Below are 26,812 nucleotides of genomic sequence, written 5' to 3' on the forward strand. Positions count from 1 at the left end.
GCGCATTGTGGGGCTTGTCGTTTGCGCCGGCGGCCCCTCTGCGCCGCGCGGTGAGCCGGGGGCTGTAGTTCTGGGGCGGGAGCCGGGCGGAAGCCATCGGGGTCCTTCCTCAGTCGCCGCTTGATTACACGCGGGGCTGTCGCCCGTCGGCCTCGGGCGGCGGCGGGGAGGAGGAGCGCCGGAGGAAGCGCGGGGCGGGTAAGAGGTGCTCGGCGCCGATTCGGGGTGGCTCTGTCGCCTCAGGGGCAATTTAGCGAGCTCCCCCCTCTCTGTCCCCTCGCGTTAACCCCTTCAGGGCCGCGCCCCCCCTCCCCTCTCCCTCGGGGCCGTTCCCCGCCGAGCCGCGGCACCAGCCAGGCTCTGCTGGGGCGCCCGCTGTGCTTGGCGCAGGCTGCCGAGGTACGGCGGGCCGCGGTGGGCATCCGGCGGCTTCCATGCGGTTGGTGGCGTGGGAGGAGGGCGTCTGAGGGTGAGGCGGCGTCCTGGGCCGGCCGGCCTTGCGGCGCCGGGGAAGCTGTGCTGTCCCGTGCAGCGTGCCCTCCGGGGAGGGGAGGCAAATAAAGAACTCCTCTTCCTTTCTGGTGTTGCAGCTGACAGAACTGTTTTCGCGGTGGTAATGTAGATAGAAGCCGTGTTAAGCTTTACCCGTCCAATAAATGTGCTTAGGTTGCAGTCGGGTGCTAGACTCTGGCTGCGAATGGTGGCTGCGACTGCAGGCGTGGTGGCTGCTGTGACCTTCAGCGTGCGCCAGAGTCCCTTCCTGCGCTGGCAGTACCCACAATGGTATGGGCTCTCCTTGGACGTTTCTCTCACCGCTCTTAGAAGGCAAAGCTTGATGACGTTCTAGTTGTGGCCCTGCTTACGCGTGGGTTTGAGGGCAAGGAGATTTTGGTTTCTATCCGGTTTTTAATCGCATTGTTACATTCTGATTAGCTGATTGAACTGTAGTATCTGTCAGGAAATGTCTTTTATTCTGTCAGCCATCCTAGTGCAAAAGTGCTATGTGGAGTTGCATCTTTGTGGTTTTATTTTTTTAATGCAATCTTCCACTGTAGGCTGTTGCATACGTGCTTTTTTTTTTGGTCACATTTCAGAGTTACTGGTGACTGATTGTGAGAGTCTGATGCAGGTACTTAACATACTAGTAAATAACTTTTCACACATTACAAGGCAACATAGTCAATTTTAGGTTTGCTTTCAGATACTTGTTATCTTTCAAAAGACGTGTTTCTGAGTAAAAGTAGGTAGACTTCTTTTTAATGACAGTTTAGCACTGAAGCTAAATTGGAAAAAAAAATCAATTTCCAATATCTGAAATTCGCCAACTCTCTAGTGATGGTGTCATCTATTAGAACTGTATCTATTTATCAAATTTCTGTTATGAGTATCTGAAAATATGACTTAAAAAGTAGAGTGGAAAATGACAGACTTTTCTGACAGTGGTTTGCCTGTAATAGAGGGCTTGCTGGGATGAATATTGTGCAGTAGGAGGGCTGTCTTTCAGGAAGGAAAAACGTGATTCATTGATTAGTTTTCCAAGACGACACAAAAATAGCATTTTCACGGAGATTGTTACAAAAGAGATGACAGATCCTTTTATCTGGTTAGATTGCTAGTGATACGCTTGTGACTGAGTCATATAGATCAGTCTGGTTTATTCTAATAAATACAGAATTGTAACTGTTAAAATGCTGAGCACTGGCTGGGGTATATAATAAGAAACTTAAACCACTTCCTTGAGTGAATTCAGCTATGCATCAACTGAAAGAATTAGTGATTTCAGGTAACTTAAATGTTATTTAAGTTCACTTCAAGTATACTTTATAGAGAACAAGCTTCAATTTTAAAAGAAGCCTCTAACAACTTTTATAGTGAAATATTAGTACAGCACTTGCCTCAAGAGCATGTATCACATTTTTGTACTCTCTAAGCAACAGATACTGGATTCATGACAGTTCCTTTTTTCTCTGAAAAAGAGATTGTTTCCCCTGCGATCATAACATTACTACATGTATACGTTATTTCTTGCAGGTAGACTTTTTTCTTCTGAAAGAAGAAAACCTGTAAGAAATAATGTGTACACATAGTAATGTTATGATTGTGCATTTATGGAAAATAATTAGGAATTGATAAAACTTGATATGGGTATTTCATGGAGGTAGCATTCATAGTTTCAGATGAAATTAGACTTCAGTTAAGTATATGCTATTTTTACACTGTGTGCTAAGGGTGGTATAGACAGTCTCTAAGCATGTAGGACTTAAAAAAAATAATCTTACTATCAAACTGTAGTATTCAACAGTATACATGTATACAAATATATAAAGCATATATACATGTACTTAACAGGTAGTTTTTCTACTTATGGAGAATACGGATTATTACAAATGACTGAAAAGGAGAAACAGTGAGTCTGTCTTGGCATAACTCTGGATGAGAAGGATGAGGGAACTGTTGTGGCCAGCTTCATGACCTCAATGATATTCATCATCCTCTAAGAGGTTTTCTCCAGCTTCCCCGCTGAGTCCTTATCCCCATCCCAAATTAAAAACCATCCAGGAGATGTGGGTGGTTTGGTTTTGTTTCGTTTTCTTACGGTTCCTTTTTTATACCGTATTATTTATAGTTGAAGGTCTGTTGCAGGTTTGCTTATGATTATTATTATTATTAGAATTGTGTTGGCGTATTCTTTTAAATGTTTTTTTTTTTTCTTTACATGAGAGAAACGCAAGCACTAAGTAGGTTTCTGTAGGGATAGTAATGGCTGAAAAGAACAGGTGTTAGGCATGGAGGAAGTGTTAAATGTGATAGACAAAGTTCATGTTGACATAGATTTGTTTTTCAGTATATAGTCCTTTGTCCTTCATTTCATACTATATAGCGTTGAAGGATTTGGCCTCTGCCCCTGAGCACTAGTCCAGGGAATGTTTTGGCAGCAATTCAGTGTGGTCATGTTTGCTATAAGAACTGTTTCATTAACCTTGAAATGCAAAATATGTTTATTGTTATTAGTTGGCTTGATGCCATTCCAATTTTAGTAATGGAAAAAGTACTCTGTTAATGACTTGATACAATGTTTTTTTTAATTGCATATTTACATAGCAGTAAATTCAGCATCCCAGAATAATTGACTCATTCAGTTGGCTTTCTTTTGGAAAATGGATGTTGCCTTTTCTCTTAATCAAGTTAGAATCTTCTTTGTTGTTGAAATTTTGTTTGTGTTAATTGTGGCCTGATGTCTTGCATCCTGTAATTGTACAGAGGAGCAGATCTAGTTTAGTCTTTCCAAGTGCTTGTGAGGAGTCAACTGCTCTCAACAAATGGAAAACAGCAGGAATAACAGGATATTTATGTTTGAGTTTGGATGGTTGTCAAAAAGATGCCAATATTTTGGATATGTTTTTAACTTTATGCACAAAGAAATGAACCCATTTGTTCGTCTGCAGAGTAAAAGGGTCATGGAGTTACTTTCAGGGTGGTACTGCACAGTGCATTAGCCGGTTGAATTTCCAGAGAAGTTGCCCCATGGCACACTAAACTAAAGCTATGATAAGCATTGGAAATGTGAGCATTAATTTTTATTGTGTTTGCTTATCTAGCAAGCTTCTCAAAGGTTCTACAAATGAGGTTGCCCTTTCAATTCAATAGCTTGATGTTGGCCTGATGCTCTAGAAATTTGAGCCAAATGATGTTTTTCTTTTTCTTTTTTTTTGCCCCTCTTTGGCTGACCTGAGATTGACCCGCAACAAATAGTGTTTCTGCTTTGCACTACATAGAAGAGAGATTAAATCCAACCTTGAGAGGAAGTAGCGTTCACTTTTACATTATTGAAACTCAAAGGAAGAAGATTCAATCAGAGTTGTGAAGAAACTGTCCTATGCCACTGAATTTTGCCTTGCTCTATGGTGACTACAGTGATAAAATCATCTTGGCTGTGTGAATCTACAGCAGACTTAAGTGTTGTCTTCTGCTGTATTGAGTAGTTTTAGATATTTGTGTGTGTGTGTGTAGTTTATGCTTTCCAGCAATCCATTTAAAAAACAGCCTCTTGAAAAAAATCACAAACTAGTGTTAGAAGCAGCTATACATTCAGATAGCAAATGTTTCTGAAGTCTGTCTTGCTGTTTTTAGTAAGTGTCTAATATGGATAATAAAACTGGTAAATGAAGTACATATATAAAGAAGTAAATGACAAAGCAAGAAGATACTGCTCACAAGTGTGAGCTGACCTTAATGGAAGAAAGTTCTTTTTAGATCTCCTGCCAAAGTCCACAAGCAGATGAACTGGCAGGCTCCAGGCTTTCTTTAAAAAGCTCCTGCACTGTCCACTTTGATCTTGTCAAGTAAGAAGTTGCTACAGACAGCAAGAAAAACCTGAGACTATTGTGCTTGGTGATGGGAGATCTTAGGGAAACTGTTAAGAGCAAAATTGAAATTAATGTAAGTTTTCAAGAGAATTTTGTGTTTGAGTGTAGGAGGACCTTTGTTCTCTTTCATTTTATATTTTCCTGTCATCTAGGACTACTCTTGTGTTTTGCATGGAAGGTGATTGATCGGTCTTGTCAAGGGATCAGCAGAATTTTTACTTTATTAAACTGTCCTGATAGGTTATCTCATTTAGTCATGGTAACTTCATTTCTGGTTTAAATGAGTCTAAAGGGGAAGAGATTAAAGCAAACAGTCCTATAAAACTTTTTTTTTTAACAATCAAAATGCTAAGAATGACAGTTTTGAAGTCCTGCCTTTAGAATCCATCACTTTAAATTAATTTGGTAGCCTGAAGAAAATTTCTGTTTAGTTGGAGCTGCTGTCCTTTAGAGTAAAAGGGAAATGCCTCATTTCAGTGAATGAACCTGTCATACACTAAATATTATATGGAAGAGGAGGAATGGTATAGACAAATAGGTAATTGACAAAGTCGATGCTCAAGGTGAGATGTTATGTCTGCAGGGAAAAGACATATTTTTAATGCTACATTTTACATGTAATGTGTAAACTGAGGATTAAAATGTTTGGGGTTTTTTTTTGTTTGTTTTTTGCTTTAGTTTTTTTTGGTTAAATGATAGTACAGGAAGGAGATTCAGACTGAAAGAGACAAAGTCACATTAATTTCCCTGTCTTGTTTGAAACTTTGGCATTCTCTTTATTTCTAGATGATGGATGAGCTGAGAAGCTTGTGAAGCTTACATGAAATATCCTATAGATACTTCTACTTATCAGTAGTAGCCCAGATGAAATAAGCATGTCCTAAGATGACAATAGGTCTGGAGTATGAACCAGTCTACAGAAGTGAGTTGATGCCAGATTTGTTAATGTCTTGGTGGCTTGATGGCTCTCAGTTACTCTCTCTCTAAACCAAAGTCATCTACCAAAGCAATAAAGGGATGGTGCACAACCTGACAACAGAATGCTATTTCCAAAGAAGTGAACTGTGAAGAAAGGACTCATGAATTTTGATCACGGGGTCTTAGAGACCGTCTCTGGTAAGTTGAAGAATTAACTGTTACAAATCCTGAATGTGTCTAACATGTTATAGAACACCAACCTGAAGACAACCTGAAGTTTCGCATTCATTGTATTGCTTATCTGATAGTGTAAATGAATAAAAATGGTGAGTCCTCTTAACTAGCTTGTAAAATCAGCTTCCACTCTAAAATGTTGTTTGTAAAATTCTTGGTGTCAATAATCAACATTGACATTTTTCCATTGAAAGATACGGAAGGTAATACTAATCTTTAGTGGAAATGTTGGAAAGATAATAATCATATACCTTTGATATGCAGTATTTTAGCAACTTAGAATTAATGTTTTGGGGGTTTTTTTGTAGTAATTATGAAGAGGTGGGGGGAGGGGGAGCAGACACAGGAAGGGCTAAACTTCCTTTCCAGGATTTTGAGTATCATGTTTCTCAGACTGTGATTCTGTATGGATGATAATGGAATTTTATATTTGTTCCCTAATTCCAAGGCAGTATTCAGTTGATTTTTATAGTTACTTTAAGATTATTTACATCTGTGTTCATTACCAAAAAAAAAAGGATAAACAGAAGAACAAGAAAAATGTGAATTTCCTTCAGAAAAGGGAAGTGTAACCATGTTAAAGCCAATGAAGCCTTACAAAATCAATAGCTGGTAAAATGTAGGTCTCTGTTTTAGCTCAATGAAGAGGAAGAGATAGAAACTGAAACTCATTACATACATCATATTCAAGAAGTCAGAGAGAATCCTGGAAAGCTGGTCTAGCCATGAAGTTGTGGAGTCAATTGGGGGTGAGGAGCTTACAAATATTACAGTGTAAATCAAGTACTGATTCAGTAAGTATTCTGGTAATTTGTCCAGTACAGAATAATTCTTTTCAAATCTACTAAAGGTTTATAAAATGTTTTATAGTATATAGAATTTATATTAGCAATGTTAGCAATGTTAAATATATGTCATATTTAATAGCAATGTACTATTACTGGCATTTACTCACTTTCAGATGTCTGCTCCAGTGAGGACCTTCCTGAGGTAGAGTTGGTGAGCATGCTAGAAGAACAGTTGCCAGATTACAAGTTACGAGTGGATTCTCTGTATCTGTATGAAAATCAAGACTGGATTCAGCCCCCTGCCTGCCATAGCCATCTTCCTGAAATCACTTCTCCAGTTCGTGATGAGGAACCCTTCCGTTACATGAGTGAGTTTATCTGGGCCTAGGCTTTTTTTTTTTTTTTTCCATTTACTGAAGAGAAAACTGTAAACATAAAATTAATATTATTAATACTATAAAGTGTTCAAGTCTAGAAAACTTTGGACAGGTGGAAGAAAAAGCTGAGTTCAGGGGAAGTGCTTATAGTTCAGCACTGCACTTCTAAGGGCTGACCTAGCATGTTCCGTGGCTGCCTGATCATTAGATTTCACGTAGAAATAAGAGTTGGAACAACTGATAGTGAAAAAGAGGCAGGAACCTAGAATTGCATTAGATTAGATGTAATGTGAGAGGCATGGAGTATGCAGCAGCTCTGTTTTCAGGAACGTGAATGATGCTGTGGTTCTTTTGTTGATGTTTGCCCTGATGTTTTGTGTCAGTGTGGCTTTTGAAATGCTTTTAATGATACGGTTTCATCTGGAGATAGAAATGGTGTGAATGCCAGATAGGTGGGTAACAGATCGGTGTTGATCCCTGCCTTCCAGTTTTGAAAATACTAAGTAACTTATCCTTAAACCTAGCAGATCATAAGAAAGAAAATGCACAGCTTCCGATCACATGAAGAAACCTTTAATATGTTAAAAATCAAATGTATAGAAGGGTGCCAGAAGAAATGAACACTTACTTGCCCGTAGTTAGAAATGGGGAAGTCCTGGTTCCTCCATATATTGGAACTATTGGAAAAAACCACTTGGGAGAGTGAACTTGGTATTTATATACAATCTGTAATGATTACCTCTTCTTCATACATGCCACTTCTGAAAGGGTTTTGTTGTTGTTGTTTGTGCTTTAAGCCTCCACCCAGGGTGTATAGCAAATGAGTAAGTAAAAGTAAAATATTACCTCCTAAGAATGCAGTACTCGACAATTTAAAGCAATCTTGTTATCAGTTGAACTTGCAGGCTTAGAACTCTCTTTAACTGTGGAAAGTGTTTGGAAAGCTGCTTAATGTTTATTGCTCGGTCTGTTTCTGATAATAATATTGCAAGCATAAATGATTTTTCAGCTGAGTGAACACTTTTGTAGTTCACTGAAAGCAGTTGTGTAGTCAGTGGGGTGTGTACTTGCCTCTAAGTTTTAGTTATAAAGAGGTGGGATTGGAGTCTGTCAGTGGTGGAAGGAAATCTACATCAAAGGTGGCTCTGCTGGAGCTCTCCAGTCAATACCTGCAGTTCCAGTGTGATGAAGCACAGAGCTCAGAGAAGGACCTTCAGTCAGTGTGAGCCTGCATTTCCAAACTGCAGTGAGAGGGAGGGGTTTTATAAACAATGTTTTAACGAAGGTAGTCATGTATTATTTGGCTGTCAAGGTACTACAGAAGGTGGTGTCTTCCTCTTTCACCCAGTGAGAAGTTCTTTTTAATTATAGAATGTGTCCTGTGAAAATAGTAAACTGCCTGTGAGAGTTTTATGAATAGTTGCCGTAGATGTTTTCTTGACACTTTCAAAAATGAGCTGTAACAATGACTGACATTAAGTCAAGAGATAACTGTTAGGCACAACATACAAAACTAATTCTATCATTTAAGAACACTGTCATAACTGTTGAGTCATATAAACTCAAGATAAATGCAGTTTATGTTTCTCTTAGAAAATGTCCAAAGAGATTGAATGTAGTAGTCATCATACTAGCTTTTTTGAGCCTAGTAACTTCAAGGGAGATACTGAGAAGGTCCCAGACAAATACAGATGTAAATCAAGATCTAGTTATAATCATTGCTGAGTAGCTTGTTAGGTGAAATTTGTATCTTTTTCTGTTGACCGGAATTGGCAATAAACGTGACAATGACACTCTTGAAGCGTAACCTGGGTTTTTTATATATGTCTCCCCCTGCCTATATATGTATGGAAACATTTTTATAACTTTTTCCTAAAGAGAATGCTAAACTCATGGTTTGAGTGAATTTATAGTTGACATCCAAGGTAAAAAAAAAATAAAACAATGCAACAGTTATTGCACTTGTGCTCCTCCTCTTTTTACGGCTGCTGCTGCCTATTAGAAGGTTTATCCAATGACCAGTTGAGTTCCCACTGGCAATGTTTCCAGTGAGGTGGAAGAATATTTTCTGCTTCAGCTGTGGTGGCATAAGAAACCCTGAATGACAAAAAGTCTGTCCTTAGAACTACCTTGTATGTGTGAGTAAAGGGACATGGCACAACATAACAAGAATATTAACCAAAATGAAGAGATGCTTGCAGCCTTCACTTGGCAAGGTGAGTGAGGAGAGATTGCGCATGTGTGTGTTCACAAGAGAGAATCATAACAAGCTATGTATAATTTTGATCCTGTACTGTGAGAAAATAACAAAAGTTGTATAGAGCTAAGTTTCAAAGCTGTTAATTCTGTGATTTCATTTATCAGAGTAAATATATTTGCTATTGATTTTAGGAACCTACCTACCAGGGTGACCTTGTATGTAATTAGAGTAAATCTTTATTAAGGTGACTTAGCACGGGATAGAAACTTTTAACTTCTTATCACCTGGTGGGAACAGTTACCACAGGAGTGCTGGCTATAATATTCTGCCTGTAATGGCTGAAATTTACTTATGTACGTGCAGTGAATTTTCCAAATACTAGTAAGCCAGATGAGTTTGGAGTCCCATCTCAGCAACTGGTATCAGTAACCAAACAGTACAGTAAAATTGACCTCCCAAATGCATGTTATGCTACTGATGGATAGGTACTTTAATTTTTGTGAAGAGTTTCTATTTTTGCCAGGCTTAGAAATACAATTAGTAAATGGCACTGCTGTAAGTTCAAACCTCCTAAATACTTGTGTTGGGTTTTTATGCCTACTGATCGACTTGATAAAAACCGTTTGATTTGTTAGTTTGATTTATTTTTCTGTTAAGCTCTAAGAGAAACAGTTCAGTAAACCTTTTTCTTCTATATTGTTCTTTCTGTTCTCCTGTCTTTCAAGACTGCAAGAAAGTTTCTTTCTATTCTAAAATGCAACTTGGTTTTGATCCTAGCATAATCTTAGTGTTATGTTCTAAAAGGTTAATTATGGACATTATGTATGTAAAGGACATACATAGCTTATATAACATAAATAAATAAAGTTAGTGTGCACTTCAGTTTGGCACTTCACTATCTCATAACTAAGTGCGCAGTCCTCAACAAGAACAAAAAAAACCCCGAGTACCAATACCACTATGTATTCAGAGTATGAATCTGATTTAAACAAGGTAGAAGAGTCAAGGAAATCTTCAGAAATAGATTTAGGCTGAATCCATAGTAATATCATTTTGCAGTGCAGTGATGATGGAATTAGTTTCAAAACAGGTTAACTTAGACCTTCAGTTGATGCAGATACTTCTATATTTGTTAAATTTATATTGCTGTTTTCTTTACTTTTATGATCCTGATTCCAAAAAGCAAAAATAGCAAATTTTTCTTGAACTTGGACAAGGACAAACATCCATCACCTGCAAGTGAGATGTATAATTCTGCCTCTGAAGGGAATCATACCTAAATGGTTCTTTAAAAGTTCTAAGAAAGTTTTAATAGTGTAAAAAGTATGTTTACACATGTATTTATTTTTTGGTGGTGGTGATGCATGCAAATAAATCACCTATTTCTTTATATTTTAATTCTTTCTCCTCGTTGTTCTTTTTTCCCTCCATATCTTTCATTTTCTGTCACTTTAGCTCTTATTGAACTTCCTTCCTCCTCCTTGGCTGGATCTCACAAATTTGCTCAAGGTAATTAAGATTTCTTCTTTGCAAGCACCTTCTATTTATCAGGACAAGAACCAGAGCAGACCAGTACTTTGTGTTTTAGCACTGTGTTTTGTTCAGAGTTGTCACAGATTCTTCACTTGTTTATTCTTGACTCAATTCTGTTTTTCAAATCCTACTTGTTCTCAGTTTTTTAATAGTTTTACAAACTCTTCAAATTTCAGAGTCACTCAATCAGTAAGATAGGATTCAATGCTACATCTAAATTGCAGACATACATTATCCTGTTTCTTTTTAACTGTTTCTAAGATGATCAAGCATTTAATAAATACATTTTCATGACTAGTCTCTGGGGTCTCCATACTTCCTGTCTATAGCTGTCACACACACTAAAGCGAATTTTGTTTCAAGGGTGAAGTCTGCAGGTGTGTTCAGATATATTTGCATATGCTCCAATATATTCTTTCCTTTCTCCCCAGCAGGCTGGATGATTTAATAGCTTAGCTGTATTCAAAAAGTTGATTTTAAGAGATTTTTCTCCTTTTTCTAAATTTGAAGTATGTGTGAGCACCCCAAGTTTTATCTAATATTGCTGAAAGCTGTAAATGTTCAATACCTCAATGTGTCAGTCTCCCAAATGAGTATTGTTTCCTATTGCTGAAGTTAAGATGCATTTTCATAGCCTCTGCTAGTTTCATCAACTAAGTACTGTATTTGTATATAAACAACATCCTCTTGAGTTTTAGCTCTCTCCCTTCCCAGCAGTCTTCTTTGTACTTAAGCTACTTCAGTAAGCATGTTTTTCTCTTCTCAGTTCTTGGCACAAATAATGTGGAGCAGAAAACCTACAGTGATGCTGACATGGTCAAACATCTATTAGCTGAGGTATGCTTGTCTCTGTAATGCTATGTTAATACATTTGAGGACAGGTATTTGAGGAAGGGTTTTATTCAACTGCTGGAAATTTTGGTTCAGTTATCTTCAGGAGCTCCTTAGCAAACACATGGATAATGATAAGCTGCCCATTTGGTTGCACCATCTCAGAAACAAAGTTTAGCAAAACTATGGGCACCCATGGAGCCAGTGAGGTGTAAGAAAGAAACAGCTTTCTTCTGCTTTCTTGTTGCTCCTTTGCTTCTACCCTCTCATCACTATTCAAGTTAAGCAGTCTGTTCTGGAGAAAGTGTCCCTTGAAAGACCATAGGCCTAAGTATATATGACTTCTTTGTATGATTCAACAGAGCCCATATAACCTCTCCAGTCCACAGCACAAAACCCAAAACTGTTGTCAGGTTTGGTGCTTTCCCCTCTCTCTCTTACTGCAAATGACTGTGGAAGAGAATGTGCTATATCAAGAAATGCACTTACAGACATGTTCTGGATCCAAATGATGAAGCATTAATCGTTGTTCTAACAATATTGATTCATTTGAGAGTGAAGGGGGATCTCAGAGTGGTGATGCATTAAACAGTCGCTAGGAAAATCTGAAACTACTCTGAATTTAAACCTTATCTGATAAAAAGTAGACATTTGTTCTCATTTTGTGAGCAGAAAGATCGGGACCTGGAACTGGCAGCTCGAATTGGGCAAGCCCTCCTTAAGCGAAACCATCTGTTGACGGAACAGAATGAAACACTGGAAGAACAGTTGGGACAAACTTTAGATCGAGTGAGTGATTTATTGATTTTTTTCCTTTCTTTCTTTCTTTTTTTTTTCTTTTTATGATGACTGTAAGAGGATTAATAGAAATATATTATTTTATTGTGCAAGCAGGTGATTGCTGCTCTTAAACTAGAGAATTATACTTCAATGTCATTCTCCTAATTGTCATCATTCAGTCAGCTTTCTTGGTCCAAGACATGACAATGAAGACTTCATATTGTAATTACTCAGAAATTATGAGAAAGTTAGGTTTTGTTATGATGTATCTACAGCAGGATTGCATTTTCAAAGTGTTTGTTTTGACCATCAGTCTGATATCCCACCATTAAACTAAGAATCTAATAATCTAAGTCAAAATAAATAGTTGACATCTGACATGACCTGCTACATAACAACTTCACAGGTGAGGAAATAGCCAGAAAATGAGCTGCCTTAATGGGGTGTTTACACTAAGAATAAATAAATAAATAAAATATTATGAAAACTGAATCCTGCTCAAGATCTTTACTGCATCTCTTCCTTTAAGCACAGATTCTTGATGAATCTTTTCTTTGTTTTTCTTTCTTAAAAAAGAATTAAATAGTTGACAAACGATAAAGTATCCTAAGTTTTTTAACCTTGGGGTCAACAGATGTAGTCTAAGTTACAGTGAAATGGATTCAGCTGCTTGTATAAAACAGTATGCTGGTAATAAAAACATAATTATCTGTAGGAGAGCATAAACTTATGTATTCATATAAAAATTTAGATATGCAAAATAGAATTTATCTAAATTAGATCTGTCTTTTCTCTTGTTTTTATTTGTCCTACAGTTCATTTAATGTATAGACTGGGGGGTACCAGTATATACATATAAATAGATGTCTATCAGTCCTTTTCTCCAGGAAGTTACAGTTTAGAAAAATGATCATAATCAAATTGATAGTTAGCATGTTAAAATGTAAACATGTATCAAAGCAGGTGGAAAATTATTTTGAAGTAAACTATTAAAAAGAAGGTTCTGTTGTCCATTCTTCTGTCATCTTGAATTTTCAGTCTCCCTTACAGTGTTAAAACTATGATTTGGTGAACTTCCTATAAAATAAATAGAGGTTGAATCTTCTTTGAAAATATAAATCAGGATCATGACTTGTGAGCTATTTTTTAATCTAATTGTAGACTGGAGCAGTGATGTTCCAAGAGGCTGCATGAATAATACACTGTAATATTGTATAGCTAAAGTATATTTCATAAGCTGTTGATCTTCTTTTGTCATAGGTTAACCAGCTGCAGCACGAACTGTCAAAGAAGGATGACCTGCTTCGTATTGTTTCGATTGCTTCTGAGGAGAGTGAAACAGATTCCAGCTGTTCCACACCACTTCGTTTCAATGAGTCTTTCAATGTATCACATGATCTGTTGCAGCTGGATGTCTTGCAAGATAAACTCAGAGAGCTGGAAGAGGAGAACCTTGCTCTCCGATCAAAGGTACATCTGAATTACAGTGTATACCATATATGCTGGATATTAAATAAATCAGGATGGTTAAAAAATCCAGCATCTGGGTTTCTCTGGAAGTGTGTGACTATTTTGTATTGCTGTATACAAATCATACCCAAACACTTTCCCTCCACCTCCACATTCTTCCGTTTCCTTCACTACTCCTCACTATCTCCAGAGTCCTCTAGTAGTCAATGCCTTTATGGTATGCAAAAGAATATAGGAACATATATAAGCACCCAGCAAAAGTACTTGGACCCATCAGGCCCTCAAGCTTGTCTGACAGGTTTTGATACAAATCTGACTGCAATTAGTAGTAGTATTTTGGGAATTCCATTGTGTTGCCGTTACATTTTTGTCAGCCGATCTAGTTGGGCAATATGGAGAAAAGCTGTTCTACTGAGAGCTTTTCAGTGCCATAAAAGATTTGACTAACATAATTCAAGTTTTTAAGATTCCTTTGCCTTGACAAGTTTTGAAGCACATTGAATTGCTTTCTTCTGATTACTGTGCTGGTTTACTTTCCCTACCAAATAACATATTTTTGCAAGAATTTTTTATTAAAGGTGAGAGATCAGGTTTTGTTCATGTATCTGTGTGTCTTTTACTCAAAAGACCTATACAGTTCAGGGAAACAGGTTATGGTGGAAAGAATGGTTAGGAAGTATGGCCAGATGCATAGAAATTATAAAGACAGATAAAGGGGAGACTCTTCAGTTGCAAGAATTTCAGAAATAAAAATTTATAAGAGTAATATATGTATAGATAAACTGAAATTGGAATACCAATAATTTTCTTGAAGGCTTGCCATCTGAAGACAGAAACCATTACATATGAAGAAAAAGAACAGCAGCTGGTCAATGACTGTGTCAAAGAACTCCGTGAGTATCCAGGCTGTATCTTGCAATGGCAAAATGGTATTTGAAATACCTAGTGCTGACACCTTCTTAGTTATCCCTGAATCAAAAAAATGAGCTTCAGTAATTTATGCCAATTATTCAAGTCTTGCTCTTTACTCAAGTGCAAAGTTGTTTCTGTATTTCATGAAGTTTCACTCTGGCATTCAACTTCAGGTATGTGTACTGTGTTTAGAGAGAGAAGATGAACACAACATCTAATGTCCATAAACCACCTAAACTGAAGCCTACAGACACTGGAAAATCAACAAAATATACTTCTTGTACAGAGTATTCAGCACACGTGACACTGAAATGTATCAGTGCATAGACTCTTAAATGCTCATTCTAAATCACTATGTGTCTATGAACACAGTAGTTTATTTTTAAAATATCAGTTATGAACCAAATTTAAATTGGCTAGTATTTTAATGTGTCTAGAACAGTTGTCTGCATTTGCTTTGGGGACTACTTATTTGCAAAGAATTGCAGCTACTCTTATGCAAATGCATTTAAGTATTCTGAAACAATAAGGAACAATCCTTTTTTTTGTGTGATGACTGTGTAACCCGGTGGTACAATTTTTTATCTGTAGTCATTTGATGTGTGCTACTTCCTTTGTGCATAATAACCTTAAGCATATATTTTAAGATTTTTTTTTTTTCTATACAACCACCATAAAGAAGACTGGGTTGCTGCTTGATTTTTCTTGTTTCAGATGACCATAAAATACTATGAATTGATACTTAGTTGGCCTTTTATTTACTCCGTTCCCTCTGAGAAAATATGTATCCTTTGCAAATAGAAGTTATTTCATACAAGCTCTCCTATTTTCCTTCAATGAGAATGTCTGTGAGTTCTGTTTTGTCCAATTCTATAGCACATGTAGGCATGCTAGGTAACTTGGACTCACAGAAAGAATCTTCTCCCAAAGGATGTCTAGTCTACAACCTTAAAATTTGTATCTTTAGGAAAAAGGTGTCTGACTTTTGAGCTTAAATATCCACAGGCCCATGGGCAGGACCTTGTTCCGCAGTAAATCTGTGAGGTACAATAACCACTAAATTTGTAGTGTGATCTTCATACAAAATTGATCAGATTTTATTATGACTTTGCTATGCTTTCAGGGCAAGTATACAAGCAAGACTAAGTCCATAAAAATATTTCAACTTTTTGAGTTGCTTTGTCATCTCACTTGATGAAGTGCTTGCTCAAAGGAAGGAAGAAACTGGAAATTGTATGCAGTGGGTGTTTGGGGAATAGATACTGACCAGAATCAAGAGCTAAACAGTTATATGTTACGCTTGACCAGGTCTGACAAAATGCCTTTGCATACAGAGAATGGTTAGTTAACAACAAGATCAGTTCAGAGCCTGATTTCTTCAGCATATTCCAAGTCTGGCCTTGCTCATGAGCCAGTATGTCATTTAAAATTGTTTATAGCAGCAGACCTTGGATTTTGTTATGGTCATTTCACTTACCTGTGATATGTATTTCAGGTTCTGCGTGCTTAGATCTTAATATGTTACACCTGCATTTGAAGTTAACTCTTTCTCTTCCTCCTCCCCACTGTTTTGTCTTTTCTTTAGGGATGTTCTAAGACACCTACTCTTATGTACTACAAATTAATTTCCTTAGAGTATTGGTAATTTTGCAGATTGTTGTTGACTTTCACTCATCTTTTCTGGGTATTGGGTTTGGGTTTTAGTTGTGTGTTGGGAGAAGCTCTCTACTAAGTTCCTTTTATGTTTTGTAGGGCAAACAAATGCTCAAATTTCCAGAATAACAGAGGAGTTGTCAGAGAAGAGTGAGGAGTTGGTTCACTACCAGGAAGAGATCTCATCCCTCTTGTCTCAGATTGTTGATCTTCAACATAAACTCAAAGAAGTAAGGGAATGCTGATGAAGAGTGTACGTGCATGTGTGTGTGTGTGCTTGCGTGTGCATGCCAGTGCTTGCGTGTGCATGCCAGTGCTTGCGTATGCATGCCAGTGCTTACAGCAGGTAAAAATTGACTTGCAAGCCAGGGGTTTACACTGCAAGAGGGTGGCTGTTTTAGGAAAGTATGGCAGAGGATTAACTCTCTTGGGGAAATTGGCTGAGAAAATGATGAGCACCTTTTTGTGCTTTCAGCATGTGATTGAAAAGGAAGAGCTGAAACTTCACTTACAAGCTTCCAAAGATGCTCAGAGACAACTGACAGCAGAGGTACTTAAGGTTTCTGTATATATACATTTAGATAAATGTTTAGAATAGAATACAAGAGAAGAAAGAGAGAATGAGAACTATTGTTTTTTAATTATGTAGGGCTTTTCATTTTTCATTGTGGTTGGAGACATATGATTGGAGGAAAAGAGTAATTATTTTTATTTAAGTCTACACAAATATTTTTGTAGTTCACAGGAATATGAAAGGCAAAGAAGGTGTTCTAAGTAGGGAGATCTTACTATTCTTAGGAGAAAAAGACTCTTTTAGTATGAATATTACTGATCATATCAACAATACTGTTGTTTTGATTTTAAGGAAGTTCTCTTTTTTGCTTCTTTTGCATCAGCAGCTACTGTATTTGCAGAGTTTTTTGATGTATTTTCCTTTGGATTTTATCCTACTTTTTCCTCTTTCAAGTCTTAATTTGGACTTCATGCTTCACCACTAAAAATCAGTGCAGGTGCTATGTTGGCCATTGTCCATTCCAGATGTTGGCATGTGCTGTGCAGTTGGAAAATAGTACAGTGTTGAATCAGTCAATAGAGATTTCTGTAGGAGTTAATTCCATTTCAGTCTGTCTTTTCTTTGAAGCTTACTGGTATCACATGATGTCCTCTTTTCTCTTTCAGCTACATGAGTTGCAAGATCGGAATGCAGAGTGTCTAGGGATGTTGCACGAATCACAAGAAGAATTGAAGTTGCTGCGCAGCAGGGCCAGCTCTGTTGCTTGTCTCTGCCACTCCCAGTCATGTGGAGCATTTCCTGTGGTAATAAATACCGCTAGCGTGACATATATCTACTGGCACATACGGCCTGTAGTAGCATACAACTGTATGAGTAAAACAGCCATGACAGGAGCTGCAGCAGGAACTACTTTGTAGTAGGCAATGGAGCTGATCTAGTGGTTTTTCAATTCTTTAATACGTACACTTTTGAGAATTTTATGTATTAGGAAACTAATCATTCATGTGCTATGTTGTGATATTAAAACTATTTTTACTTTTTATATACCTTTTCTGTTAAATATGGAAATTGGCATGTTCTACAGCTAGTGCTCAGTTGTGCTAATATATTGTTCAATGTTATGTGAATTTTATAACTTGACAGTGTTTCTTTAAGAAACAAAGCATCTTTTCAAGAGTTCAAAGAGTATTTTTCTCCCTTTATGTAGTTTACGATGTAATTTTATGCCCTTATCTTGTGAGATTGAATTTTAAGCATCATCAGAAATGCATGACCTTAGACTAATTGCCAGGGATGACTAAACCAATGGAAAAGGATTAAAGGCATTTATTTTCCTCTTCTTATTAGTGTCAAGTATGTTCTGATTCCTGTACTCTCAAAAATTTCTGGGCTGTGCTAGGAATTTGTCAGGTTTTGCTTGGTTGTTCTGTGTATACAGAATCCCTCATGTACGTGTTTGGCCTTGTAAGAAGTGGTCATAAAATTGTAGCTTAACTTAAGAAACCAACATAAAGAGTACCAAGAAAAAGCAGATGTTGCTAATGAAAACTGAACCCATACTGGTTATACATAGGTGTAGTTATGGTGGAAAACTCCCCCCCATGCCCTTCAGAGACCAAAGGATTTTATCTGAAACGCACTGATAGTGGGAAAACAAACGGAGATTTTTTGAGTATTTTTTTAGAGATGTTTTCTGCTAAAATTGCTAGGAGGAAGACTTGAATCCAATTTGTCAACTTGTCTGGTTTCCATTTTTCTCTAGGATTCCCTTGCAGCAGAAATTGAGGGGACAATGCGGAAGGAATTGAGTCAGGGTGATGAGTCTGTTCTCTCCAAGCAAAAGTATGTTTTCAGATCTCTATGTGGTCTTTCAGTATTTTCCATATGCTTGTATTAAGTAAGGTGAAACTGATTTTTGGAAATCTATAAATGTGAATGTTCCCTCTATAATAATTTTTCTGCGTAACTTAATAAAAAAAAGCTTTGTAGTATTTGGTAATCTTTTCAACTTTGAAACCTACTATTCTTATTTGATTCTATGAAGAAGTTGGAAATTTGCTAAAAGGGTGTTATTTCATTCTTTAATTTGTGAGTTTTTTTGATGCAAATTCTCTGATGCACAGCACTAGTTTTATCCCTTTTAATGCTTATAGAAAAATTCTCAGGCAAATGAAACTATAGCTGAAGGACTAGTAACAGTTTCCAAAGTCCTGTTCCTGGATCTCTTACTTCTAAGCAAGAAGTAAAAAATTAAATATATGCTTCTGGAAGCATATATAAATTAAATAAATAAAAAATATGCTCCTGAACGTTCTCAAGTGGTTATCAATAGAGGTTCAGTCTTTCAGGTCGAAGTAAGCAGTAATTCTGATATTTAATAGAGCAGTACTCCTGAAAACAGTGACTTAGGCAATCCTGTTTTTCTGGGCTTAAATCTTTTTAGTCAGGTCTCTGCAGACTTTTGAAAGTCTGTTGTTCAGAGCTTTTTCTTTATTGTATCTTTTTCAAAATGCTTCTGAAAACCACATTTGTTTGCTTGTCTTTTCTGCAGGGTTCAACAGAAACGAGTATTTGACACTGTCAAGGTTGCTAATGTCACTCGTGGCCGCTCCTCTTCCTTTCCTGCCCCATTGCCAATCCCTGGATCTAATCGGTCAAGTGTTGTTATGACAGCAAAGCCCTTCCAGTCTGGTGTACATCAGTTGGAGAGCCACACACAGATGACCCACAGGAGCAGCTCTGAGCAGAATTTGAAGTAGGAAACACAGCCTGTTATCTTCTTTCTAAACTAACTGATTCAAAACTAAATCCAGGCTGGACCTCTGCTGTGTAAGAGAGAAATAGTTAATTTAATGGTCTTAATATCTATTATTATTTGATGTTTCTCACAGAGACACTCATAATCCTGGCCAGCCAGGAACCCCTGGAGACAATGACTTAGTCAGAGCTCTGCATAGGCTCTCCCTCCGTCGTCAAAACTACTTGAGTGAGAAGCAGTTCTTCGAGGAGGAATGGGAGCGAAAAATGCATTTGCTGGCTGAGCAGAAGGAAGGGGCTAGTGGCTGTAGTACACCAACAGAAAGCTGTTTTTCCCTGGGTACAAACTCAGAATTCACTGATCTTTCTACCAGCTCTAGTAATCTCCGTGTGCTCCTACCAGAAAAATTGCAAATTGTCAAACCCATTGAAGGTAAGAGGATGATCTTCCTTCTGTCATCAGCAGAAAAGGATTTCACATTAATTTGCCAACTAAATCATTTGTTAGTGTGCATATAGCTAGGTATGATATGCAGTAAGAGGAAGTAGTGGTATTTGGTAGGCTACATGCCAACCAGCTCATCAATATCACTTTCTACTTGGCTTTCTTATATGGTGCTAAGTGTTAGGCTTTTTCTTGGCATTGTCATCCAAGTGCACCATGTGTATCACCAGTGTCGGCACTAGTTGACTGGAGTTGTTTTGATCAAGAATTCTTGTAACTCAATACAATAGTAGGTAATGGCTCTCTGAGACTCTTCTCTTTTGTCACACCAGGATCTCAGACCCTTTTTCACTGGCAGCAGCTTGCTCGACCCAACCTAGGCACCATTCTTGACCCAAGACCAGGTGTTGTTACAAAAGGTTTTACCCCTCTGTCTGATGATACTGTGTACCACATCTCTGACTTGGAGGAGGATGATGAGGAAGAAGGTGAAGGAGGTATAACATTTCAAGTGCAACAGTCCTTCCCGGAGGAAAAGAAATGTACAGTGGCAAAGCCAGTGGCAGGGATTTTCCTACCACCTATTACTTCAGCAGCAGTACCACTCACTGGTAAGAAGCATGGTTAGTGGTTTTTTCTCTCTTTCTATTTTGCAGTGTCTTTTTCTCAATGGAGGGTATTTGACCTTGCAACAATGCTGTCTTTGCTGTCTTTGTTCTTCACTTAAAAAAAAAAAAAATTAACAGTGATAATAACATTATCTTAAACTTTGCTTTGATTAATTCTTATCTGTCTTTATTTTTCCCCTCAATGGATGTAAATTCTCCACGTTGCAGCCTCAAATCCAGGGAAGTGTCTGTCTTCTACAAATTCCACATTTACCTTTACTACATGTAGGATCCTTCACCCATCTGATGTCACTCAAGTTACTCCCAGGTATGATGACTGTTGACATCCTAAATGTTGCTGCATAGGGTTAAACAGTTGCTTTCTGGCTTCTGATACATGGACCAGTTTTAAAATACATGAAGGCACCTAGGCAACACATAGGATGTTCCTCATACAAATAGTTGGAATACAAAGGGGAAACTTGAAATTCTCTAGACTGAGAGTTAAAACAGGTTAGGGTAACTTAAGGAAGTAAATTTAAGCTCTTAAATACCAAATGCCTTGTATCATATACCTATTGTAAAAAAAAATAAATTGATTCTATGATAATTTTTTTTCCCAATTCTGTCATAATTTTTTTAAACTAAGTTATTACTTGACATCTATGTTGATATTCCATCTAATACAGTATAGGTGACCACAGAAGGTAAATTTATTGGTACTTACACCAAAACCTCTCTGTCAGCCTCGTATCTTCTAAATATTTTGCAGAACAATAATTCCGAATCTACTAAAGTTGAAACTGTCACAGCTAATAGCAATAGTTTACTTTTTTCCAAGCCTTCTGTATACTAAAAGGCAAATACAGAGCAGAGCAGGTATAAAGATGTCTAATGTGTGCATCTTCTCTGTTGCATTTTTATTTTATTTCAGCTCCATCAGTGCCCCATTTTCACTTGGAAATACTGGCAGCAGTATTGGAAACCCAGTTGTGAGCAGTCCAGCCATTTCTTACAGGCTTAGTATTGGAGAATTTCTCACCAACAGAAGAGATTCAACTACTACTTTCAGCAGCACAAGCAGTCTGGCTAAACTTTTGCAAGAACGAGGCATCTCTGCCAAGGTTTATGATAGCCCCGTATTAGAAAAACTGCCTTTGCTACAGCCCGCCCGAACTCTCCCCATTCCTTCTACTCCACCAAATTCTCCCTCGCGTTCACCTTGTCCTTCCCCTCCACTGTTTGAGCCTCGAGTGCATCACTCGGAAAACTTCCTGGCTTCTCGACCAGCAGAAACATTCTTGCAGGAAATGTATGGCCTAAAGCCCTCCCGTAATGCTCCAGACATGGGCCAGCTGAAGATGAACCTAGTGGACAGACTGAAGAGGCTGGGTATTGCCAGGGTGATCAAGCCCCCTGAGATACAGGACCACAGGAAGAATCAGGGGCCAGAGGTTAGCTTGCGGAGGCAGGACTCGGCTGTGTTTTTAAATGCAGGTAGCAACTTAATGGCAGGACTGAGAAGAAACCAGAGTCTTCCAGCCATGATTGGGGCATTGGGAGCTCCAGTTTGCACCCAGTCATCAAAAATGGATATCCTGAAGGAGGACTGACTGGTCTGAAAAATGATTGACTTTTAGCATAGTAAATAATACATGAGGGATAAACATCCAGTACACGCATCGTTAGGTGTGTTACAGAAGAGTTGGAGAAGGCATGTGCATGTTAAAGATGTGGGAGAGAGAAGCATGGGGATCAAGAACAAAAAGAACATTGCTTGGGTTTGAGAAAGAAGGCTTTTGTGGAAGATAAGAAAAAAGAAACCAAAGCTTAATTTTGAGACCCCCTTCAGCATCTGTCTTAACTGAAGCAAAAATAAAAGACCATTGTAGATATTCTCAGTATTTTAACCTTTTAAACCGAATGTGTAGAACTGTCTTGCAGGTGCTGTTCTATTTTTTCCACCATATGACCATAGTATTTTACTAGTTGTTAGCAGTCAGGCTGTATCATTTAAATGTAATACTAAAATAACAGTCAGTCTGACCAGCTTTATTGGTCCAAGTTCCTCTCTGTAGCAAACAAATATGAAAACTCGGATATTTTTTTTTTTATTCTTGTATTTTCCATTTCAGAAACTGTACTCTTTTGAACTCCTCCCCACTTTGAGAAGCAAGGGAGAGAACCTTTAGCTGTATGTAAGAAAACAATACTTCTGTTTATGAACACAGAAACTGGTGGTCAGGATTTATATTTTGAAAGAGTGCAATTGTGCTAGTGAGGTATTAACAGAAGTTAATTTCTTTCCAGAGCTTCTGAACCACACAGAGGAAGGTGCAATGAATAAGAATTAAGAAGGAGGAAAGTATGTATTAGGGTGAAAACTTCAAGCTAAGAAATCTTTCCAAAGTTGCTGTGCATCTTTTTAAATGAGAGTATTTTTGCACACACAAAAAAATCTCAGGCACATTTCAGTATTACAAAAGGAAATAAAACCTAGGTGCTTGATTCAGGGTTTCGTTTTTATTTGACATAAGCAGAGAGCATTTACTTCAAGACAAGTGTTGGAAATTCAGTAACCTGACTCTTCTCTTGACAGGTAGACATTATGTATATTTGAGAGTTCTGCAGTAAGCTTCATGCCTTTAATTTGTTTATTTCTGATTTTAGGCAGGATTTTGTTTAAAAGATTTCATTAAGAGCAAAATTTACCAGTCTCTAGAAACAGAAGGATGAAAGCTGGTGTTCTTTGTAGCATTTTAATGAACATAAATCAATTTTGCTACGTTGAAATCCTGTGTTTTGATGGTGGAGAGTGGTTCTGAACCTGATTCTGAACAAAGCTGAGGCAGACTTTCCATCTCAAAAGAGAAGTCAATTTTAGAAATCTGGTTTCTGAGTGGTAATCAGCAAAATATTACTGCCCATGCTGCTTTTTTGATTCTTTCCTGTCCAAGGTTCTAGTCATAACTGAATAATCTACAATAGATCTACAGTGTAACTTAAAGAAGAAAAAAAGTTTGCCCAGATTTCCTTGGAGGAACAGATCTTTCCTAGTGACCTGAGTGGAAACAGGTTCTTTATGTAATTTTTCACTGTACCTATCAACATTTAAAAATTATTTTTTAAGTTTAGTTTCCATACAATTAGATAAAACAGTCAAAGTTTACCTTGCTTGTTACAGTGTATGTGGGACATAGCTGGTACCTGTCTGGGTACATGGTGTGAAGCATCAGTATAATTACACTGATTAGCATTTGCTGTAAGGCACATCCACCATAATCAGCACCCTTGTTGCTGCAGGGTTGAGTGGAGTAGGATAGGAAAAGAAAGCTTCTTAACCTGATTTATAGGAAATTTGTAATGTGGCCTTTCTGCTTTTACAGTTCTATAGATCTTGTGATGACTCTTTGATATAACAGTCTTTTTTTGTAAAAGGAAAAGGAGTAACCACGTCAAACTTGCACAGGGATTCTTAGCAGAAACTTGTCTGTTAGCAGCGCACAGAAATATTTCAGGAACTCCTGGAGTTGCCTTTTGCTCTCTAAGCAAAATCATACACTTATAAAAGGTGAATTTTATTTAAAATACTGTATACGGGTTAATTTTGGTTTTTTTAAAATGAAAAATATTTAATTTCTTCATGTATTTATGTTTGTATGTACTTAGCTGTGCATGGGGTCTTGCCTAGCTAAATAAGGTAAGAGTGAAAGGAGTGGGGGGAGGCAGTTTTGCTCTCCAGTGAACTAAGACAAGTACGTCTGCTGTGTATTTGTAACTTCTAGGGAAACAACAGGAATGAGTTAATGGAAGATGAGACAGTTTGGTGTCAACAGAGAAGTGTATAGTGTGTCAATAATATGTCCATTTTATGTGTGTTTATTAGAGGAATACATATAAGTTACTGATAAATTTTTGAAAGTATTATACTGTGTTTCTAACTAGCTTTATTAGATAACTCCAGCCATTGGATCATTCTGTGTGTTATCAGCAGAAATAGCAAATCAGCTAAATCAGAATTCCTTTGGCAGACCCAGGTTTCAGTTAAAATTAATCTAAGAGCACATTAATTAAATGCCTGTTTTTCTTTGGGATGCTTCCATATTCCATAGCCCAACAATATAAACTGGTTCAGTTCAAACAATACTATGGATATGTCGAGAGGGGTTTTTTTGTTTGTTTCCTGTAGGATGATGTATCATCAGATACTTAAGGGAAGAAGAAAATGGAAGGATCTGTATATCATTGTGTGTTTATCTGGTTGGTTGATGCTGTGGTGCAGCGTTGCTGAAATTCCGTCATGCGTTTATACCTTTGGATGGTCACGTGCATTTTGTGTATATATATATATGCCTAGCTTGCAGCAACGGGGAAAATTAGTGGTACTTCCAAGTTTACTGTTTTGTGCCAAAACCTAGAAGATAAACTTTTTTGAATAACATGCGTGTTTCAGAGAACTTATTAAAAGTTGCCATCATTCTAGGAACTGATTTGGCTTCTGTTGCCTCCCATAAGAGAGGAGACAAACTTGTATGACTAAGATAGCCGAGATCCTGCACAAGATCTTTTGATCCTGCACAAGTGTGATTTGGTTGAGTGGGAGGTAGAGCTAGAAGGAATGGAGAATTGCATTTTGGAAAGGTTCTGTTGTCTTGTAGGTTTGAGACAAAAACAGATGCTAGAAAGGACAGACTTACTCATGCTTGTGAAAGTTTCAAGAGACAGAAGGAAATTATTGTAGTATTTATCTTTATTCAGATTGGCTTAAACCAGGCACAAATTTATAGCTTTCTAGTTTCACTGTTTTTGTTAAATTCAGTGATGCCTGCATGCTCAAAATACCTGTAGTCAAAGTGAAAAGTCTACTGGAGTCAAACAGCAGCAGAGAGGGAAGGAGAATATTGGGTTGGGGCCTCATTTGGCTGTTACACGAAGGGATTACACACAATATTTGAACAGTCTGGGAACTTCATGGTATGTTTTTTTTTCATCTGCTTTTTGCACTTACTGTTGTTTCATAGTGGAATGTAAATTTGATAATAAACATGTATAACATGCCATTTTTCAGTATATTGGTCATCCTGTGTGGTTTGTTCCAGATGTCATCTTCTATACTACAGTTTTCTATAATAAACCTAAAATTAGGCCTTTTTTGGCTAAAATTTAGTGATTGTACACTGTACATGAGCTTAGTGAGTTGGTATCTGCACAAGTGGTGGCTGTAAAAGCTGAGAAATTGATTTAAAAACTTGATCAGGCTGTGCTGGGCTGTCTGCTGTTGTGTTTATAGCTAAGCAGTTACAGGTGGCAGATACGCAGTACAAGCTGCGGTCTGACTTTGCTCAGTAAATGTGCGATGCTTAAATCTGGAACAGAATGCTTGCAGAGTACCTTCTGCTGCAGTTTGAAAAGCCTTTCACTTGAGAGTGAAAAACGTCACCGATAAAGAATAGCTCATCAACCTCTAGACAGAGTATTGGAATGTGAGCCTCACTTTAAATGAATGTGTTCATGTTTTCTGGTACTTTGGAGGTTTTGTGTGTGTGTGTTGCTTTGGGTTTTTTTCTTCCTGTTATTTTACAGCAGCTAATGTGTTCCTCTAGCATTATAGTGTTAGACAACAGTGTCGTCTAACACCACTGTTGATTTTCCATCTCAAGTAGCTGATGTTATGTCAGCCCTCTATATTTGTGATAAAATGGGGGTAGAGATTTAAACCAAGCGACTTACCCTTGAAGAGTACTCCCTTTGCATAGGTCTCACTGAAGTTCTTTTGGCACAGAGGTGCCAAATTCTTGCCAGTCATGTCAGCCTGGGGCTGATAACCACCTTTGGCACAAGCCCCTGCGCTCACATTTCAGGTTGGAATGTTCTGATCATTTTCCCCAAAACACTCCGTTCCTTCAGTGGTACAGAATGGGAACATTGATTTGCATTTAAGTTCTTACTTGAATTAGCCTAACAGTTACTGACTGGTTCCTCTAGTAGTCTGTGTGCATGACATCTCAAAGAACTGAGAAGCCCCATTATCCTATGGTAAGTATCCTGTATTTGTTTGGCTTTCTTTTTTTTTCCAACATGAGAACAAGGATAGGGGCTTGCACTCTTGTCAGAGTGAAGTTGACTTTTCAGCTCACCTGCTCATATGCTGAAGCTTATGAGTTGGACATTTTGAGGAGACGTTCTCTTCCCCTCTTCCCACTGTTCTCTGCAATTGTCACACCTATGAACGGTTAGGCAGGATTGACCTGCGAGCTGGCACACTGGTATCTGGCTTGCAAGAGACCTTGACTAAGTTTTACTAGTAAGTAAGTAACTTACACTGTTTCCTAGTATTCATTGTATTTATACACGTGAGTACGTAACATGTTTGCATTTGTATTTGCATGTCATCAGAACATTACAGAAGTGTGTCCCACAGTGGA

General features: G+C 37.7%; 1 protein-coding gene across 6 annotated transcripts; it reads left to right on the top strand.

The window, feature by feature from the left end:
• Window positions 1–61: 61 nt before the first annotated feature.
• TRAK2 (trafficking kinesin protein 2) lies at window positions 62–25,457 on the top strand. Of its 6 annotated transcripts, none has more exons than XM_069781748.1 (17): window positions 62–198; window positions 5,154–5,483; window positions 6,481–6,675; window positions 10,340–10,393; window positions 11,184–11,254; window positions 11,921–12,037; window positions 13,289–13,498; window positions 14,313–14,391; window positions 16,163–16,293; window positions 16,539–16,613; window positions 17,243–17,377; window positions 18,340–18,419; window positions 19,129–19,332; window positions 19,469–19,767; window positions 20,112–20,402; window positions 20,616–20,715; window positions 21,322–25,457. In XM_069781748.1, the coding sequence occupies exons 2-17, from the start codon at window positions 5,447–5,449 to the stop codon at window positions 21,998–22,000; spliced, it is 2,757 nt and encodes a 918-aa protein (XP_069637849.1). In that variant the 5' UTR covers window positions 62–198; window positions 5,154–5,446; the 3' UTR covers window positions 22,001–25,457. The 6 variants fall into 6 exon arrangements, with proteins under 6 accessions (XP_069637849.1, XP_069637846.1, XP_069637851.1 ...); XM_069781745.1 differs by having other exon boundaries at window positions 63–198; window positions 17,243–17,380; XM_069781749.1 differs by having other exon boundaries at window positions 64–198; window positions 17,243–17,380; window positions 20,112–20,390.
• The last annotated feature ends 1,355 nt before the right edge of the window (window positions 25,458–26,812 follow it).

This window comes from Haliaeetus albicilla, chromosome 4 (genome assembly GCF_947461875.1).
Source record: "Haliaeetus albicilla chromosome 4, bHalAlb1.1, whole genome shotgun sequence".
NCBI lineage: Eukaryota > Metazoa > Chordata > Aves > Accipitriformes > Accipitridae > Haliaeetus > Haliaeetus albicilla.